The following is a 22,281-nucleotide window of genomic DNA, read 5'->3' as shown; positions in this document are numbered from 1 at the left end:
GGTGTCTTTTGGTAGCACTTAGCTTCAGAGTTTCTCAGTAGACATCCCTTATTCTAAATATTTGCCTGAGAGTGTGACAAGCACCATCTTTAAAAAGACAGATGCTGTTCTGAGGTAATTTTGTTAGAAATCAGTATCTTCATAGTTTTGTGAATGGTTGGCATAGTAAATGCAATTCCTGAATTTGCATTTTCAGGTGTTTTATTTTCACTGTTTTTCTTACTGTGCCTGCACGTGAGTGTTAAAAAGGCCACTGTTTTTGAAGCTTGCTAAACCCTAAAATTTAAAATTTAGTTGAAAACAAATTTTTGTTAACTCCATGCAACCAACCCTGAACTTCCCTGCTGACTGACCCATCCTAAATGACTAGTAGCCAAGGAGAGTAAGATAACTGAGTTGAGCCAAATTATCAAACCCTCTGAGTCATCATCTATATTTCTTGATGGGAAAGGACCAAATGCCAAATAATTTTTAACTTTCTAACTGGAAGGACAGTTAGCCACATATATGTAAGCTTTTAATATGTAAGTTGTTAATAGGGTTGTCCTTGCTTATCTTCTGAAAATCATTCTGATTCGCTGAACTCTTCTGATTTGTGTGTACGTATTTGTCTTTGGGCTTTTCAATGTGAGGTGTTCTGGGTAATCAAAAGTTAATAATAAAATACTTCCTGTTCTTAAGTCATCTGTGTAATGCCTTTTTGGCTTGGAATTCTTGTCTTTTAGTTTAAGTAAATTCTGTCATTGGTCTTCTCTTGTTTGCACTCTGTCAATATATATAACTTTAAATACTGTATTTACTTTATTTAATTGCCTTTCTGCTTAAGAAACTCATAGGCACCTTTCATCTAGGAAAAAAAGCCTTTGTGACTAGGTGCCTAAAACAGCAGTATATCTTTGATGCAAAATTAGTGTAGAATTATGGTTCATAAGAGTTTTTTGAAACTGTTTTCTAGTATAGAAACTTCAGAGTATAGCTCAGCTTTTCACCAAAAATCAAAGATAATTGGTCAAATCAACTGTAAAAAGACAACTAAAAATTTTTCAGGAAGGTTTTCAATTCTTTAAATTGGAAAAGATACTCGCTGTTAAAGAGGAAAAAAATCTTTACCATTTCCGTTATAAAGCTTGATATTGCATTACCTGAAATTACCTGTTTACAAATGACAAGGGAATTCGGAAAATCAATACGTTAAAAGCTATCAATGGGAACAGAACCAACTTTTCTCTGCAGGCCATTTCAGAAAAGTTTATGATAATTTTAAAACACTTATGCCCATCTAAGGAGTATCATTAAACAAGTCATACAAAGCCACAATTTACAAAACCGGTGCTATACAAAAATGCCAATGGATACTTTATAGATGGAACTGGCCTAAATTTTGTAGTTCATATTTGAAAGAGTGGCAAACTATTAAGGTGTAGTCATCATGAAAATCGGAAACCAGAGAAAAGTGATTTTAATAACACCATTACTTTAATTTTTCTCTTAATCTGATTCCATAATAAATTATGAGAGTACAATTACTTTTGAAAGACTTCTCCATTGTCCTCTCCTTAGATAAATACTTACAAAAGGTAATCTCCTAATCGAGCAATTAGAGAATTAGTAATCCCCAAGGAGAATTAGGAAGCAACACATCTTGCATGGGGCACAGCATGTGAACTTTTTGGTTTAGATCTTTTATACCCTGCTCTGGCTTTGTCATGTGCAGTGTTGTGTCCCCACTTACAGTCTGCCATAGGCCATGGCTTCTTGCAGTGTGGCAGCTTCCACTATTTTTCTTTCTGCAGGACAAGGATGACAGCTCTTTTCTGCCAAGTATTGAGGTTCAGAGGAGAAAGAGAAAATAATAGTCAAGTTACCCAAGGCGTGATAACTGGCAAGTGCTATAGTGCCAAATTGTCACAGTTAGATCATTTTGTTTACAAATGGTGTTCCTGTGGGCTTTGTTGGGTGAATAATTGTATTTTAAAGTTACTTTAACAAGGCACCAAGTTGAATTTTATATTTCCTGCAATTTTAATGTTATTTCTATTCATATACCACACCACTGAAATTGCAATAATAATAATATACTTTCCAATTTATAGGCTTGAAATCCTTGGAAGATTTGATTCTAGTTCTTTTGTCATGTACAGTGTGACTGATGACAGATTTTTAAACAAGCAGTTCCCATTGCCTTCAACATGAAATATTAGGTGTTGTGAGTCTGAAAAACAATAACCATATCATCAAAATAATGGTCACATTATTCAAACTTCAACAGATTTTGGTGGGTGGATATTTTTAAAAAAATATATTAATAAATTAATTGACAAATATTTGTTTCCCTTTATGTATTTATTACAATGAGATTAATCTTCTGCCCAGCTGCTACCTATTCCTCTGATCTCCTAATTAAGTGAATTATACATTATTGACCAGATTCAGTAATGAAGTAAAGATTGCTTGGAAGAATTAAACTTTGATGCAAATCAGGTTAAAAACAGTATTGATGCTCTCATTCTGAGATTACAATCAGTGGTTATCCCAAAAACTTGGTTTAATTTTCTGTGGAAGTTGAATGGTAGGAGAAAAAAAAGAAAAGAGTTGTCAATGTTTTAGTTGCTTACTAAAGCATCCTTTTTTCTCAGAATTCTCTTTGGGAACACAATAGTTGCTAAGGTAACCCATATCTGATACTGGTATATTGTTTGAGAAGAGAATATAACCTGAATTGTTAAATAGCAGAATGTCCTCTTCTGACTTCTTAACTGAAATATAACTTACAAAGGGAATTTATACTCATCTAAATTCTGGCAATTTACATTAAATTTATGGTGATGTAGCTGAAATGACGATTTGTCTTCCCTCGTGTTCCCCAAGTGGTTAGTGCTCACGCATCCTAATTTGTTCATTCAAATCCTTGTTTGTCCACTGGAACTGCACAGATAATCTGAAAGATGCAAAGTAGCTTCAAATTAAATAGTAAATAGTGAAAAAAGGCTAAGAGCATGGTAATACTATCTTCTTGGCAATTAGGTATCTCAAATGTACAAACGCAGAGAATATTTTCTCCAAATATAAGACTGAGTCTTCCTTCAGCAAAGCGTGGTAGTCACCACGGTCACTTTACTCAACTTGTTTAACATTGCTTCATAAGTGTATTTCATGCAGAACATCTCAATTATGTTTCATTTTTGGTATTGAGAACCTTCAGAATGGGTTTCTATTCTTATTTAAACAAACAGATCATTTCATGGGGCTTCACTGTGTAGGGCAGGTGGTAAAAATCTCACCACAATTAGCCCTGCAGATTTCGTCAATGAGGGTTCTTGACCAGTGTTTCCTTGCAAAATCCCTTCCCTCCCCCCTGCTACTCCCTCTTTTTTTTGCTCTCTTCTTGCAGTGTCTGTCCATCATGTCCTGGAAAAAACATACCACGATATATATTCGGTCATCAATGCTTGTAAAAAAATGTGTTCTTAATATCATCTTAATTTATCTTCTTATTTGGCTTATTTCTGAGATAGTGCTTTGTTGGGGATGCAAATGGGCGTTTTCAATGACATGGCTGTGAAGAACACTTTCTGACTTGGTAAAAGGATAAATTTGTGGTTAGACAGTATCTTTCAGTCCAGTAAGATAAGGCAAAAAATTGCTTTGTTTTCTCTCAGTTGAACCCCATGTTACACGATATCTGCAGTTCGCAGAAAGTCATATTTCTTACGGGCTGGAAAAATCGGGTGCAACCAGTGCCTCACAGTTTGGCTTTTTACTTAAACTGATAATAAGCCTCACATCTAACCACTTCCTAGATTGCAGTGAATAGCAGCCTGTGAAACCACAATTAATTAAAGTTTAGAAAACCACACTTTTTGATGTCTTGTGTTCTGTAATTAGCTCCATATATTCTACATTAAATCATCAGAAACTGACAGTATTGCTGAACCAGTGAACAGGAAAAATAAGAGACAGAGGGATATTTTAAGTATATATACAAGCAGAAAGGTGTATTTCAGAGTGTAAATATTAATTTTTCAAAAGGGTGCTAATAAAGGGTACATGAGGGGAGTAGAGTTTGCAACTCTTTTAAAATTAGGATTTTGAAACACAACATTAAAGAAAACCCTCAGCTCTTTTAAAAGTAACAGTAAGGTAGAGCAGATAGCAGCAGTTTGTAAATGAGTCATGATTAGTTCAGTGTTAGTGTGCAGCACTTCCTTTCTTGTGCAGGTGTTTTGAATTTGTAGCTTTCCAGCAGAGTGAACTTGCAAAACCAGAGTAGTGTGAAAGGAGATGAAGGTCTGTGCACATGGGGACATCCCTTTAAGTCAGTGTGACTGCTGACAGTTCTGGTGGCAGGGTTGGGGCCATAACTGATGCCTGAATAGATTTGTTTAAAATGTTACAAGGAAGATTAATGGCATGGTTGAGAACATAAGGCAGCATAATTTTCTGTCATTGCTGTTAAAAAGAATACCCATATCCATACTATGCTAGCAAGCCCAAATGAATATAATAATCTATCTATATCAATATCTATCTATCTATCTCTCTATCTCAAGATACTTGAGCTAGTTGACCATCAGACTAATTAGAGATAATTTGTTCACATCTGTGGACAGTGACATTGTTATAACTGAAGATATCAGGTTTAATGGAAGACAACTGATTAACCAGCAGTCTTCAGGAGAATTTTATTTTCTTTATATAAAATTGGATTTGTTAATACTACAGGTTCATTACTTGGCAGATGCCATCTTTCCTTCTTTTCTTCTTTTTTTTTTAATGCGTGTCAAGGAAGGGGCTGAGAAGGAATTGGATGTACAAAGGAAAATCTATATTTATTCATTATAGTGAAAGTAATCAGGCTGCTTCAAAGATTTATTTCATTTTTAATAATACCAAGCATCAGGCTGAGGCAGTTGTTTATAGTGGTGCCTTAAAATTCAACCTATTCTATTTTAATAGATTTGTTCATGCTGTAAGCAGCACCAAATTTAATGGGAGACTATTAGAAATAGAAAAGAGCAGTCTGCTTTCAAACCCTCTTTGAAGGATCAATTTTAAATAGCTTTGAAAAAGTAGAGCATGGCAGAAATGCATCTACTTTTATTTTACAGCTGATACTAAAGCCATCTTCTCAAGTGTGTTATATTACATACTGTTTTGAGGTTTCAAAGAAATTGTAAATGATACTGTCAAAGGAACTTCTGCTACTCCCAAGGAATCAGCTTTTAATAAAAAACCTGTGACTCCCTAAATTTCTTCAAGAGAAAGTAGCTAAATTAAAATCCAAAATTGGAGTAGTTTCATTCATTTTCCTATTCACATTTTAGGTAAGTTTAGTTAAGGTTGACATGCAACTGAAAAACCAAACGTTTTTTCCACCAGCTGTTCTATATTTAGGTATACTGGCATGCAGTTATTTATTTTTATTACACCATTAGTTTACCAAATCCAAAGGGTTAAAATGTGCAAATGGACAAATAGTTACTGAGGAAAAAAAATGGTTACATATCCAGAAGACCTTCTGTCATAGTTAGTCAACACAGTTTTTAAAATTATTTAGAATTAATTTGTGTCTAAAATTCAGCATGTCCCTCAGCATAATTTAACAGGTCTTCTAGAAACATCGAGTTTACCAGGTAGATGCTTTGTAATGCAATCACAGAGATGCAAGGCTCGAAAGGAACTCAGTGGGACCTTTTCTGAGCCATTGTCCTATTCTAAGCAGGGAGTAGATACACTAAGCTAATTCTTGCTAGATTCTAGTGCTGTTCCTGAACTCCAGGAATGAAGATTTCAGAGATTTCCCCAGTCATCTGTTGCACTCTTTCACATTGTATGAAATTTTTTTCTAACACTTAACATAAATAATTCCTGTCACTGATGGACTAGGGAACAGCTGATCATCTGATGCTCTTTTATGTGTTTGTTGTCTCCTGTCAGCCTGGTCTTGCCGAGATGAAAGTAAATTGTATCACTCAATCTTTTATCATGGTTCATTTTGTTTTCATCTTGCTCTTTCATGTGAATATCCTGTTTCTCTCTGCCTGTATCTAACAAGTGCTGGAGATAAATCTGAACGCTGTATTTCAGCTGAGACCTCTCTAGCAGCTCAATATCTATTTTTATGAGGTTGTTCTGAAAATATCTGAATGAGATTTGTTTTTTTCGAACAGGATCCCATCATCTCTTATTCAGGTTTTGGTCCACTGTGACACTTCATTCTGCTTCAGACTCTACTTATGATTTTGTATTTATGCTTTTAATATTTTACTCCTAAATGCAAGGGATTTCAAAATATTTTTCTTAAACTTCTCTTATTAAGCATACTTTCCCAATTAATTTTGCCTTTTACTTGTTGTGTAATCACATTACTCTACTTGTGTGGATAGTATATATCAAAGTATAATGAAGTAACATGAAATGAGATTTAAGAAATACAGATAGAAGAAAATATATAGGTAGAAGTGATACAGCTGGAAATTAAGTGTATGTCAGGACAACATTATGGTTAGCAGTATAGGACAATAAAAGCAAGCTCACAAGTTAGAAATCTGGCATGTTAAAATGGTGTGAGAATCTGTATGTGGACAATGTAGCCCTAGTCTCTACCATGCTTTCCGGGTTCTGATGTGTGTGCTATATATAAAACAAATCTAAATATGACAAGTACACAATGCAAAACATTTTCCTTCATAAATCTTAAAATATTTTACCGTTCTAATGGGTTTGATGACACCAAGAATGGATACATGAGGACAGAGATGAGGTTCCTTCCCTGTAAAGTAATGCTTTGTTCAAGGACTTTTTTACCTTCAAGGCAGGACAAGCTCTGATTTGCAATGTCTGCTGTACAGGAATGTTGGGTGTGTTCGTTTTATTGTGATATGAAATGAACAGAAGGCTGTTGTGGAATTTAACATGTATACTGAAGGATCAAATTAAAGTAGTGTTCACTGTAGAAGTAATTTTCATTGTTCTTCACAAATACACTTTCCAGTTGTAATAAATGGTTATTCCTAGTGTTCAATGTTTGATGAACCTCCTGTGTATGTGCTGGGATAAGTAAACATTTTCTTAAGAACACCTATCCATTTCCCGTGGAGAACTTCCTAGAGGGAACTTAAAGAGCAGTTCATTCCCTGACTCCAAACACTTACTGTTGTTTTGTGTGTGTTTTGAGTAAAATGAAAAATTTTTAAAAAAGTCTGTAGACATGATGTCCTCTTACTATGGCTGGCCATATCCCCTGTCATAGAAGAACGTACAAAAACTTTTTTCTATTCAGAACAGCTGCACTTATGTTGACTATTTATTCCTTGTCAGCTACTGTCAGTCAAGTAAGACCTAGAGCTCTGTGTACAGAAAATTTTAAAAAAGGCTTCTGTAAATCATAGATGTAACAGACACAAGCATTTCCTGCTTGAATTTTAGGTGTGTCTATAGATGTAGTGATTAATATTCACAGTAAGCGCATTTGCAACAAGATCTGAGCAAACATTCCTAAGACTACATCTACATGCCCACTGCAATCTGATTGTGGGAATCTCTTTTTGCATTGAGTCATTTGGGCACTGAGGATCTTAATTTACTGTTAGTTCAACTAAAATGTTATTCCTCCTTTTAGATGATAATTTCACATTTTAAGGAAAATTCAGGTTGTCCTGTTGTCCTGACTGAGTAAAAAGTGTTCCACATTTCAGCCTGCAACAGGTACGTATACTGCAATTGCGTGGTATCAAAGTTTCAGGGAAAGAAGCTAAGCTGAGGTGGAATCCTGCTCTGCTGATGTTCAGCTAAGTTTTGGAGCCAGGGTCTCTGTACACTAAATATAAACTGTAAAAAAAAAATATTAGGGTATCATTATAAATATTGAGAAGAGAGATTCTCTTTCTTGCTCTTAGTATTTGATATATAAATCTTTATAAAATTTCCCTTCTAGAAGGGAATTGCAGGTATAATACAACATTCATCAAAATAGGACAACCTAGAAAATTACATTTAAGTTTATATTCATGAAATGAAGGTAAAGGGTTTATTTATACCAGCATTTGAAAAAACACTTCTTACTTTGCTGTCAACTCATGCATTTGAATGTCCACGAAAGAATATTTTAGTGCAAAGTGATGTCACTACTATTTAAAACAGTCATTAAATACCCTACTGCTTTAATCTCAAGGACAGCTCAAGCACAAAACAGAAACAAAGCTACCTTAAGAGCTGATGTTTGAAACATAAAAAGGTAATTCCGGGTATATTCAGAAAGTAATAAAGCAATGAAATGTTGATATAGTTTTAGAAGGGTCTCTGTATTCTACTTTAACTCCTCAGTGAGAGCAGTATGAGGAGAAAATATCACATTTATTGGAAAATTCAGCAAGTAATCAATATGGAATTCTGCTCTGAAAATGAGTACAAGGCTGCAATGACTTCTTAACAATGAGCTAGATTGAGCAGGGAATAAACTTTAAATGTCCTTAAATACTGTGATGAGTAGTTAATAAGGAAGAGTTGAAAGGAAGGCACTAAGACAGGGAGGACAGAGTTACTACTTAGGAAAGTGGTTTGTGTTTGCAAAACAGCAGCAGTCCCACAAGATGTGAATATTAAGCACCTGTCCTGCACAGAGGTTTGTCGAGGCAGGAGACTGCAGCCAACATCCGACATCTGCAGGTCACTTGACCGAACTTGTAGCAAGCACTTACAGAAGGTGCACGTTCCCTCACACGTTCCACACCTTGTAAGGATTCACTGCAGCTGTTAATGTGTTTAGGAAAGTCCTGTGAATATAAAAAAGAAAATGTTATCAGACATGAAGGTTATGATTTCGTAGACATTGGGGGATTTGCCTGCTTTAGCACCTTGCTGCAAGCACAAGACAAGATCTTTCTCCAAAGAAAGATTTTATGAGATTGTGGTGAGAGAAACTGTACTTCAGTACATTGTTTTGGTACTTCATTTTGCCTGTACACAGTCTACTTTCAGTCATTTTCAGCAGGTACTTTATCTGTACAAACACACAAATACACTTCATACCCTTTTAAATGTGTATATACATGTTAGTATTGCCCATGATCTGGATTAGACTAAATATTTTTATTAAGCATTTAAATTGTACAAGACATCATCTACTGGGATTTTGCTTTTTAAAGTTGCAGTTGTAGTCCTTCCATATGCTCATGCATGAGACAGGAACAGCCAGATAGTTTTAAATGTATTCCATAAATCTGGTTTGAAAATGTTATAATGAGAGGTACTCTGAAGTTCAGAAACCAAAATATTTTGCAGTTGTTACTAGGATGCAAAAGGTAGATTTTTTTCTTGTGGCATATATATATATATAGTTACATGGAGTGGGGAGAGCTCACTCTAAATTTTGTTTAAAGTCTCATTTAGAAGAGAGAAATGTATAAAATGGAGAGAGTGGTCACTAATAATTAAGATTTTGGAAGTAGGTATAGTTTAAATGTTACTCTGCCACAAGTATACTTAATAGGAACCCAGAGTCTGGGATAATAAACCTAAAATTAGCTTGTATAACTACAGTAATTTGAAAATGATAAAAAAGACAAATTATTTCAGGAAGTAACTTGAGATTAAAACTGACATACTGATTCGACTTTGAAGCTTCTTGTCTTGGAGATAATCTATGCCTTAACTTGTTTTATACTGTTATCACAGGCTAAGTATTTGCTTTTAAATGCTTCCTGTTCAAGCCAGTGAAGTTCAACTTCATCAGGTCCGGCTTTCAGAATAGTAAGGCTGAGTCTTTGCCTATTGAGTCAAAATACGTCCAAGTCGTGAGATTTCTTGCATTTATTTGAGTCTTCTATCTAGAATACTATTCACTACCACATCCAGAAATTTCCTAATGCAAGCAAATATAATTAAAAACCCATTACAAAGGTAGAAAAAAGGCATCAGAATTTGACTTCCGCTGCACGTATCTGGTTGAATCTGCAAGCTTTCTGGATTCTGGGGGTTGCAGGGGTTATTTGCTTCATGGTTTGAGATGGCTGCAGTTGCCAAAGATGCTGGCAACACAGCTTTCAAGCAGAGTTGTTTATACAGTTCTTCTCTCCTTAATTAGCTGAAAGAATAAATCAGCAAATGAAAGCTCTTACCCAAAAGAATACAAGAATCACTGGGTCATTTTGTAGAATAATGAATACTTCCAGTAAAGGAGAAGCAGATAACTTTGTAGTGCTTATGAAATACTCATGAAGTAGCACATGCTGCTTCAGTGAGACTTACCAGATGGCACTGAAAAAATCAATAACATGCAACTGCATCCAAGAAAGATCGTTGTCTCTGTGTATATTATTCCTAGGAATAGAAACCTCTAAAATTGTCATGATGAAGTGTATTGACAATAAGATCTCCCATACATACAGTGCTGAGCATTAGTTTTCTTCTTTTTGCCTTTTAAATGAATTAGTGTGGCTTGTTACTGATATATGTGGTCACAGGAAAAATCAAAATGTATTTTTATGCGTATATAAACACGACTATTTATGTATACATACATAATTATAGAAATTTATAACTAAGCAATCACTAAAGTTTTTTGAAAACGGCTTCCAGAGATTATTGCTATTGATGGCATCCTTTGAGAGTTAATGAACTAGCTCTAGATGTGTCATCTCCGTCTTCACAGAATGTCCCTCACACCTGTACTGTCTATTCCAAAAGGTGTCAGTACGCATACACTTCAGGCAGAAAGGTGCAATTTGCCAGAGGAACACTGATGATTAGTGACATCCTGTGCTATTTCCATGCTGCTAGCTTCCTTGGGAGCACCTTGCAGTTGTTTCCAGCACAATTAGAATTCCAGGCCTCCTCTGTGAACTGCACAGAAACTCTATTTAGGGGAATATTTAAACATTTTCAAAAACCTTTTTATCTCAAAAGTTCAGCCTGAGGAAATGTTATGCTGTTAATTAAGCTATAAGACTGTTAGCCAACGTGATTTTTGCACATCTTTATTCTTTTATTCTGACCTGTGACAGGCAAAACCAGAAAGGCACAAATGTGTTCATTTTCCCTTGTGATCTCTGTGATCTTTCTCCTGTTGGTGGTTTTGGAGAGTAGAAACTACACACTATTCGGAAAGCAACCCTCAAACTGCAGTAACAAAAATATGGATCTAGAGTTTGGAAAGCCATCTCTGGCTTTAATATGTAAATTGGTGCAAGGGCATGCATGGATTCTCAGCAAATGAGGTCCTCAGTGAGATAAAAGGAAAACCCTGCACGCAGGTGAAGAGAGCCTGAACAAGCTTTTGGTAAGAGGCTGTAGCACACTGTAGGAACAGAAAATTTAGGGAGCCTGTGAAAGGCAGAGAGCTGGAGGCCCAGGAAAGAGGGATGCTGTCATCCTGCAGTCTGGTTCTCATTTGCAGAAGCTGATTAAATTGAGGAGGGCTGGTACCCCTACCTGTGTGTCATTTGGCTGGCAGAAGTTGCACCCCTGAAGCAAGGGCAACTGAAGGAGAGGGATGTTAATTCAGTGCCACTGGAGCTTATTTCACCAGATCTACCTACTCAGCAGCCCCAGAGTGATGTGCCTCTCATGCAACTATCCTTGCTGCTGTGACAGTAACTTCAGCTAAAGCAGTAAAAAGTGCTGCAGTAGATGGGAGCTGTGGCAGCCTTCCTGACTTCCATCTCTGCCATGTGCAATAAACACCCTTGCCTTCTTCCTGGTTTTGCCTGGAACTTGCCCAGCTACAGATCATCTTGCTTCCTTCTGCCTTGCAACTTGAACAGGACTAATAATTTCATAGCTGCGGTGCAGGTTTATGTTGTACAGAGATGTCTTTACAAATGAGAGACTTTCACAAGTGCTTTTTTTTGTACTGCATGTATGCAAGCAAGTAAGTGTGTGCTTTTTCAGGTAGGTCAGGATTTCTAGAGGCTTTTCACACCTATTACTGCATGTACTTACGGGAGAAAAGAAAGAGCTATTGTTGCGCAGAGAAATTTGTGTCCTCAGGGCAAACTCAGAAGAGTTGGATATCTGCTTTCTCTCATAGCTTCTAATGATGCAAGTAGGAGGGTTACCTGTGATTATAAAGGAAGAAAACAGGCTCTTTATTGTGCATGTTACAAGAATGTGCATGTACTCTAAGTTTCAAAAGCATATCTTTAAATCTAAGCGGGACTTGAAGTGTTCTTTTATAATAATTAAAAAAGCTCTAAGGATATTTCATTAAAAGAAATATGGTATTTCTTTCAAATTACTGATCCTAGTTGGGTTTCAGAAGAGAGTAGGTTCCTTTGAGGTTTCCTATAGGGTCCCTTCTAGTTTGATTAAACTACACTGATGTTTATTAGTTTCTCTGAACTGTGCCAACTGATGAATGGGTCATCACTCAGAAACTGCCTGACAGTGTTTTCTTCAAGACAAGAAATAAAAAAAAAAAAGTGGGGATTTCTTTTGTGGGGCGGTAATTATTTTAGACATATTATTCAATACTTGTAAGTGTCCTGTCATGCCAAGTATTTGACTCACTTGTTTTTGTTTTTCCAGTCTTAACTTAGTGCTTGCATTATTAAACATGAAATTCCTCACTCCTGGTGGCAGCAACGTAACAATACTATTTCTTGCCTCTCCTTTAACTGGAAGAGCGTAGTGTTAGTACCTTGACAGTCCTATCCTAAGAAACAGGAGCAATATAAAGGCTTTTCTTAGGTCATGATAGTGCTTAAAAGCTGATGTTGTGTAGATTGTAGGTCAGTGCTGTTATGTTCTAAATTGTTTATCCTTGGAGCAGGTTAGTGCAAGGAAAGAACAGATGGATAGTGGCAAACAGAAAAGGTTATAATATCCAGTCTCATATCCAAATTTATACCTGGTATCACTCTAACACACTTCTAGATTCTTCAAGGTAAACCGATAATGAATATCTAATAAAAATTGGTTGTATTCATTCTTTCACAGAACTTGTGAGATCAAGTGTTACAAACCTGTATGCTGCGAAATTCCTGGTGCCAGAGTGACTCTAAAACTGTATTTGTGTTAGCAGCTGCTGTGCTTTCAGTTGTGATGACTTAGCTGTTGCAGATCTATGCTTCTTTTTCAGAAGTTTACCTCTTGTTTATAATGCAGCCACATATACAGTCATGCAAGGAGATAGTACTTCCAGATGCTTTACATTATGAAGGTTTGGCCTAAATACTGTGCTCAGGATAACACAAGAAATATATGTCAAAACAAGAAATTAATCATAGTCTTTCAAGTTAGACTACATACTGAATAATACTTCAGACTTGAACTTCAACTAGATGATTTTAAATCTGTTTGTTGACGTTTTTGTTCAGATCTGCTGCTTCAGTGAGGGTTGACTTCTGATTCTACTTATGGTAGTGTCCTACTCTTTTCCCTTTGAGAAAGAGGCTAGATTGGGGTAGTTTTGATTCCTTTAACAGGGCACAAATAACATTGTGAGCACCATAAGATGCATTTTAGTCCCTAAATTTTTTTGGGGGTGCTGTTGTTATGTGTTATGTTCAGGGCTGCATAGTCCTGTGACATTAGTCAGTATTATTTCTGTCCTTTTTTCCGAGCCCATATCTTAAACTGTTGCCTAAATTTTGTGTATTGGCCTGTCTTGTATGTTTGTAAACAACTTAGGGGATTTCTGTATGGTATTTGTTTTGATAGAGCAAAGTGCACAGAAGATAGAGCAAAGTGCACAAAGTGTACAGAAATACAATATAAACAAACCTGACAAAAATTCTGTTTGATCCAACACTAATTGTCATTCTTGGCTGTTTTACAGGCCAGCAGAAGCTCAGTGTTTTCTGCTCTGGTCTTCATCCTGAATCATTTTAACTAACAGTAAAGATGCAACTGTTTGTCTCTATCTTGCTTTTAAGCATATTTATGCTTATTAAAGTAATTTGAAATTGTTTCCTGGGTAGGAAAACAGAAACAAACCACAGAATTTTTTTTTTTACTAGAGGAATCACATAGAGAACTTCATGTATTTTTCAAATCTATCCTGACAGAAATTATTCATGCTCAGGAAAAAAAAATAAGGAAGGTGATCTCAAACCTAAAACATTGGTATGAGTTGAGAATGTGTTGCTATGACAGAAATAGTGTTTACTGTCAATTAGTATTTATTATAGCAGAGCTTGGAGAACATCACTTCCCAGAAGATGGTTTCCATCAGGAAAGATATTTTGGAGAGCTGCTATATTTGGACAGCAGGAGTGTCTTTTGTCTTGGGTTATATCTCCCCTGTCAGATAAATAAATCTGTTAAAGCCTGATTATTTTCTAGCTGACCCGTTAGTGGCGACATGACAAAGTTCTGTGGACTAAATTAGGTGATGCCATCTATAGAATAGATGTGCAGTTGACAGACGGCTGCTTCATTATAAGATCATCTTCATTATAAGATCATCTTCATTATCTCCATCAAAGTTGTGCAGCCAAACAGCTAGAGATTATCAGTGGTCCTACTGGGAGGCTTCCACACCACCATTCTGCAGTGAAGTGGCTTCTCTCTCTGACACCCACTGAGTACTGGTGTCATAGCCCAGCACAGAGAGTGCATTGAAAACACCAGTGTGTGTCAGGCACGCAGGTGGAGTGAGGCGTCCGAGTAGGACTGCCTAGAGAGATGTAGATTAAATTGCAACAGGAGTGATGGACTTCCTATAAAGTGAATGAAAGCTTCAGGTAAGAAGCATTTCAGCATTTCTAAGTTGCAGCTATGTTGTTACGTTTCAGAGTTATGCTGAAGTTCTGTATTGCTTGTTCTAAAAGGTGTGTACCATCAATGAAGTTGAGTTTTCATTTCTTGTATCAAGTCATTTCTCCTTTCCTCTCTGAGAGTAAAACCTTACTGCATGTGTAAACACTACCTATAGATGACAAACTTCGAAAAAGTCAAGTGAGATCATAAATTGTATAGAATTCCAATGTATAATTTTAGTCACTGGAAGGAGTACCGCTTATGCTGCCCTAGATGTTCTGTCCAAAAGATTTAAATTATAAAATAAGTAGTACCTACTAGCAAGTAAAAACAATGTAGAATATAATTAGAAGTACCATTTATATTGAACAGTTTATTGAATTGAGATTTCATAAAGGTTATGTCACAAATACAATTTACAGCATTTATAGCTTTATTATATCAATTATCTTTAATCTTTGGTACATTTTAACTGTCATATAAATTGACTAACTGTAAAGATTATTAGGAAAAAACATTCTTAATCTTGAGATTCAAATGACTTTATTCTAAAACATTCATCTTCAAAGTTGTATAATTTTGCTGTTTCAATTACTTTTTCTTTCTGTTTTGGGCTGCCATGAGAATGACTAGAAAGTGATGGCAACTTTAATTGTGTTACCATTAAGTGCAATGATTCACCATATCCTCACAACATTTTAACTCAGGCAAATGACCATTGAGCCCAGAGTACCATAAACTGAGTGATTACTTGCTACAAATGTACTGTTTAGCAGTGCATGTTATAAGTTGTAAATATGGAAATAGATTCTAGACCAATGCATTTTATTCTAGAATCCACCTGTTTTTCTGGCAACAAAAATCCCACCAGAAGTAAGACGCTCAGGTAAATTCTTCAGAAGGAAACAAAATAGAGGATTCTTTTTTTTTTTTTTTTTTTTTGCTTCAGTTATTAGTTCTGCCATTGATTTTGTTTTTCACGTTAGTAAAACCCTGCACCTTCAAACCAGGAAATGTGACTGTTACATCACTGTGGAGAAAAACAGGAAGAAAAATTTTGGAATGTTTATTTTTTTGACCATCCGAGTTCCAGTGTCACAGCACTGTTCTGAAGCTTGCTGAGTAGCATATTTTGCTAAGAGCAACTATTTAAATTACAGACCAGAATCTGTTGCTTTATTATCATAACATAATAGATGAATCAACATGTTGCTATTTTTAATGTGGGCAATGGAGAAAAGAGAAAAAGAAATATTTTAATATTTTTAAAACCGCATTCATCCAGAATGGGAGGGAAACAACTGTTTCACCAACTCTATTGGAAAAGATTAGCAAGATGAAAATATGGTAAAGTTAATAGTAGCAGCACACTTAATCTATGTTTTGTATTCTTTTTGCAAGACTTCCAGTTAAAAAGCAGCACAAATCGTTCTGGTGGCTGCATTTCTTGAGGTTGTAGAGAGGGAAAGCCTTGAAGCAAAAAATAGGAAGGCTGTGGTGGTTACTTCCATTTGCTGCTCTTTCAACCACACATTTAGCTGAAACCAAAACTGCATATTTAATAGAAATTAGAGGACAAAAAATAAATATCATTATTGGTATGGAATACAGCTACCACAGGCATATATATTTTAGAAAACTTCTGCTGAGTGAGGAATGTTGCAAGAATTATTTTACTAAACCTTTTTTTTCCAGCATAACTGTTAACATTTCTCATCAATTTCTCTGATCATTTTGTGAAGGTAAATGAATACCTACCATTGATCTGACATTACAGATTGAAAAAATTACAGTATATATACACTTCACATTGCAGTGCTGAGAGTGCCATTTTGACACTAAGTGGTACGAGAATTTTTAAATATAGATATTGATATAAACACATATTCTTGTCCTTCCCATCTCCTAAGCTGGCAGCATATTCAAATTTTTCTGCATCTGTCTTACATGATCCAGATGAATTGCTCTGGTGCAGTACTCTGGACATTAATATCTGCATTGATGTCTGCATACAGAAAAGGCTAAAGAAACTTACAGGGCTGCAGAAACAGCTTCCTATTTAGGCTTCCCTTCCTGCCTTTTAAAATTCTTTTGAAAATACAAATTAATGGATAATTTTAAAACAGACTGTAGAGTGAACAAAAACAGACGCCTCACTTTGCTTGAATTGTGTGTGACTAAGTAGTCCTGTCCAGTGAGCTTGTCAGTGAGATTTGTGCTGTGGTAAAGTACTTTCTCAGGACTCAATTTTAACATTTAAATACTTTTGATTTCATTTGAAACATTTTTTTCTCTTCGTAACGGAGAAATCATTTTACTTATGCCAGATGTTGTTATTATTCTGTTCATTACTGTTTAATCAGAAACATATTTCTTATTACTGTATGAAACACATCTGGTGCTTTTTGTTATCTATAGATGAGAGCAAGAATATTTGCTGTCTTCATACTGGGGTATGTTAATATTTTGCATTGAAGCACAAGAAGACAAAGATTGTGGCTAAGTTTCTGAGGAAAGGCAGAATGTGGAATGTTTCAGATTCCTAGAGGGGTACGGGAAATGCCTGTAATGGGGCCATACTTTTAAATCACCCTTTGTTCTATTTCTAAAGTCCCATCCGTCACTCAGTAAACATCTTCAAAGGACAGGTGTAGTGGCATGCTGGCTGCAAGGCTGGAAATGTAAGAAGTAGGAAAACTGTGTAGTGGAAGTTTGTTTACAATTATTGCTAAAGAATAATTAGGTACTTTTTGACTCTTGTCATTTGTCTTATTAGATAAACTGTATTTGGAAACAAGCTATCCACTTATAAACTTTCCCAGCTATGTAACTTGGTAAAGTACAGCACTTTGTCAGAGCAGATCCATTAACCCTCTGACTGGTGCTCTTCTCTTGGCTTTGATTGCAGCACCACACAGAAGCACCCAGCCCATCCTTGCTACCCCCATCAGCCTTGCCCTTGGATGTACTAAACAATGCTGTTGCTGGATTTAGCACTGTGGAAGACCTTATCCGGTACCTTGAACCAGATCGGTGGCAACTGGATTTGGAAGATTTGTACAGGCCAACGTGGCAACTTCTTGGGAAAGCATATATTCATGGGAGGAAATCAAGAGGTAACTTACTCTTCTGTCTGGCCTTGCAGCTTTCTACGGGTATGATTTCTTGACAAAGAATTAAGAGCATTCTTCACCTTGAGTTTTGGTTCCAAGAAAGGAATATGTTAGAAAGAGACCACATATCATTGTTGTTAGCTGTCCTCACCATTGTATTATTTAAAAAAGGACAATAGCTAAACTCAAAACTCAAAGGAACTTAGCAGGATAAGGCAGCAAAGGGGCAAAAAGAAAAGAAGCAAACACTGTAGGGAACCTGTGAGATCTTTATTTCCATAGAGTAGCAGGGCATCTTGATGGGGTAACATATTTGAATTTTTTGGGTTTCTTTTTTCTTATGGAGAGCAAAAACTGTATTTTTATTTGGGGTAGGTAATGTCTTACACTTCTTATATCATGGGACCAATTGTTTATTTCCCTAGAATTTTTCTAGTGTCTACACGAAATGAATTGAGAGCAATTACCTAAATGTTTCTCTTTGATGACACCGCAGGAAATACCATGTGTCCATGTCTGGGTTGATCATGCAGTTGTCGACTTAATCAGAAGTAAAGTAGATTGTGTTTTCAAAATTTGTAGATCTATTGATCAGCAAGTCATTTTCTTCCATCTGCATTTTACACTCATGAATTTCCTGCCGCATGCCATCCCGATACCACCCACTATTTCATGTTTATGGGTTCCATGTGGATGAATAGCATGAAGGCAATACCACCTTCCTTGCCCACCATCCATCATGAAAAGGAAGACATATGAGCATAACTGAACAGACTTCCCTGTTGGTGGTGTAAACTAGGTTATCATCTGATCAGCAAGAAAAGGGAGGAAGTAGAACCTTTCATAGCTGAAATGTAAGGGTCTGACAGTTAATTCTCAGATCAGAGCCAAAAAATCATCCTTTGTGTACCCTATCTATATTGCTATAGCTGTGCATAGAGCAGCTAAACTAGGATCCAGAGAGGAAGAAATATCTCTAAAAGTCCTCAGATAGTCATTTAACACTTCCTTAATTAGATTCAGTATTTGCCAAATGCATGCCATAAGCACACAGTAAGTGGGAGAAAAACAAAATGCAAGTGCTGGATAACATCTATACAGACAAAAGCAACTCCCTGCAAGACACATCTTAGAAAGAAACTATCAGAGTAAATCTTTTAAAGACTTCTAATTAGATGCTGAAATAGATTTTTCCACTGAATAAACATATCATGGTATTGCCACACTTGTCTTAGAGGGACCACCCTCAGACTGCATTACTGAGTCTGTAATATAATAGCCTGAGGTGGAAAGTATGTCCAGTTGAAATGCCATAGGACTATTCAATAGATAGGAAAGCAAAACCTTTTTCTTCTTTTTTCTTTTTTTTCCCCATGTTATTCTCTCAAGCAGCATGTTTGCCGTATTTCAAAACCTTTTTAAGAAATGTTTGTGGGAAGAGCATGTCCTAAAATTTTTGGTTTTATTCAAACTCTTTGATTTCATGATTAGATCAGTTTCATTTTTACAGTGTTTCAGTGTAAAAGCTAAATTACTGTCCTGCTTTCATAAACATGTTATTAAAAGTGTATCTTACTTTACATGGAGAACTGTCCTCTACTCCTACTTAATAATTTGTATGAAAAAGACTATATTTAGACAACCTAAATTCCAGAGAACTTCTGTCTCTGATGTTTTCTCTGGATAAAATGCTTCCAAAAACTACTAGTCAAAAAAGAAGAAATACCGAGTTCAGAGGCTTTGATGTCTAAATGTAGTCCTAAATCCTTCTATACTATTAAAAATGCTTAAAAATAAAATATATTTTGCAGTGCAAAAAAAAATTATCCCATCACTTCCCACTGGAATCTATGTATAATCATTAGATCATATTCCAAAATCTCCTTAAAGAGGAAAAAAATAGTCACAATCAAAGCATAGTCCTTAGCAGTTGTGTTTTTCATACAGTTATGTGACTTTTTTTTCTTATACCCCACTTCTTGCTTGAGATTTTATGACAGCTCCTATTGTAGAAGCCAGGAAGAAACTTAGATTCCCAGCAACATCTCCAAAGTGCTTAGGAATGAAAACCATTCTGCTGCTATCTGTGCTCACACACAAGTGCCCCAACCAGAATTTAATTTGTTTCATTGACTTTGAGAGCAGTATCCAGCTGGAAAAATGTTTTGGGAAAGAAGTTTCCCTGTGGTACTCAATACACATCCCGGAAGATGCCAGAAAATTGCATTGCCAGTTGCATAATGCAATTAATTTCAGGCTCATGTGAACCTGGATTAGTTCAGTTGCATGTGCCAGTGAAGGCACATTCTTGAAATGCACTTTACTGTAGGCATACCTTCGTCTACATTTTTTCTCCCTTTTTCTCCTTCTCTTATTTTTATTTTAGTGTTTCCCATCTATGTGCTACTGCAGAGCCTTTCACTCCTCCTGAGCTAGTGCTAGACAAAAGAACCCTGAATGTTGTGTCAAACATGATACATGAGTGGAAGCCGAGTTGAAGGAGTGTTTAAATGTTCCCATTATAACAGGTACTGTAACTCAGTGCACTTGGGAAATCCACATAACCTTCTATTGTGGTTAAGTAAACACTTTTAGGGGAATATATACATTCTCTCATCTAGCTTCATGCCCACAGTGTGTTAAAATAAATTTTGAACAGACAGCTACTCTTTGAAAAAATAACAGCTTCATTCACACACTTCAAAGAAGTGATTATATAAGCACTAGATAAATTTGCCACAGACCTTTTAATGAAATTGAATTACATAAGGTAGGGCAAGGGTTCATTGTGAGGTATCATAGCAATATACCTTAGTACATTTTAAAGCATGGAAATCAAACATGACATTTGTTCATCTCTCCTGAAGCCTGTTTTAACAGTAAAGCACACTGGAAGATATCTGCTAAGAGCTGACTGTGTGTTCTCCAACAGATCCCTTTTAAAATTAATGTCTGCAGGTCTGAGGGGTTGAGTTCAAATTAATTCCTTTCTTGTGACAAAATATGTAACATGCTGCTTATTTTAGTGCATTGCCCTTTTCTCTAGAACTACAGCTAGTTGTAGGTATGGAAATTGATGCATTTCTCTGCTGCTGCCAGAAGGCAGGAGGCAGCAGAGAAGGACATCCACACACAAGAATCTCTCTCCCTCTGCTCCATGGGCCTGCTGGAAGAGGTGTCAGTGCCCAGGTTCCACTTTCAATATCTCATGGTGAAGGGCTGAGCAGCACATAAGCTTAGCTTCTTCAAACTCACTGCACCAAGCATATCAGTCTCTGCAGAAACAATCTTCCAGTAGAAAGTATTAGCAGAACTAGCACTTCTCACAGTGTGCTTCAGGCATTTTATCCTCATTCAGACAGTTCACTTATTACATGTTTGAAAACGTAACAGAAGAAAGAAGTACTCCATTCCTGTCCACAGTCCTTGATTAATGGAGGTAGACACGTCCACCCTTTAAGTGACTCAGCCTAGAGCTATTAGCTGATCAGAAGGGCTTAAATAATTTCTGATTTCTCACAGTGAATCTCTCCCCCGGAAGTTTTGTCTCTCTTTTCCTCTGCTCCCTTCTCAACTTTCTCCAAGGAATGCTCTTGCAGTGTGGGAGGCAGGCTGGTGTCCTATCAGTAACTTTATTGGAGTTATTACACACTCCTTCCTCTTAAAATTCAGTTTGTTTGTTTAGGACCCTATGTTAACCCGATAGTGACGGAATGAAGTGCCCCAGCTTGGCATTCACTGTGAGTGCAAGCAAAGAAAAGGCTTCAGTGTGTTTAACTGACCTTTCACAACAATAAATCCTTACTTATGGATGCCAGTATATGGATATGGCCTGCAAAAGAAATGTTTGAAGGAACATGGATTGAAATTCCTTCCCAAAGATCTGCTCCTGGGAGACCACCAGTGAGCAATTGTGCTAAAGAAATACAGCGTCTAGATTTTTTTATGTCTTACGTGTTTAAATAGAATTAAGAGGTATTATCTTGCCTTGATAGGCTGAAGTTCTCCTTGATGACCTCTTGAGGCTCTTTACATAGTAGAGAGGGGAAAAAAAGGTATTTCTCTAGAGGGTAATTCAGATCAGAAACTTGTTTTAGCTTTATTGCATATCTTTTTATTTGTGAATGGATAACAATAAATTATTTTTTTAAGGAATATTAATGCACTGGCATATTGTTCCCCCTAGTTTTTTCTTGATTTAGCTTAAAAATGGTTGGTTAAAGATCTCTGCCACTTTGGTCGGGGCCTCTATTTTAGTCATCTCAATAGGACCTTACCTTTTTTCTTTCACTTTTTTTTTTAATAAAGAGAGTAGTATCCCTGTGAATTAGACATCACTTCTGTTCCTTAATGGTAGATATGGAGAAAAACAGTTCAGACAAAAGATCCTAGATCATGATCATAATAGTCTGACTTTTCTGAAATAAATTCAATTTACATTGCTTTTCACTTTTTTTTCCAGTCTTTT

At 36.2% G+C, this 22,281-nt stretch overlaps 1 protein-coding gene across 1 annotated transcript in view; it reads left to right on the top strand.

Moving 5' to 3' along the window:
* PDGFC (platelet derived growth factor C) overlaps positions 1–22,281 on the top strand; it is a 124,098-nt gene that overhangs the window by 98,362 nt on the left and 3,455 nt on the right. The window contains exon 4 of the mRNA XM_032109821.1: positions 17,609–17,816. Within this exon, the coding sequence (XP_031965712.1) occupies positions 17,609–17,816 (208 nt within the window). The remainder of the gene's footprint in view (positions 1–17,608; positions 17,817–22,281) is intronic.

The sequence above is a fragment of the Corvus moneduloides genome, chromosome 5, assembly GCF_009650955.1.
Source record: "Corvus moneduloides isolate bCorMon1 chromosome 5, bCorMon1.pri, whole genome shotgun sequence".
Lineage (NCBI taxonomy): Eukaryota > Metazoa > Chordata > Aves > Passeriformes > Corvidae > Corvus > Corvus moneduloides.
Note: the sequence above shows the minus strand (reverse complement) of the source record. Positions and strands in the feature narration are given on the sequence as shown.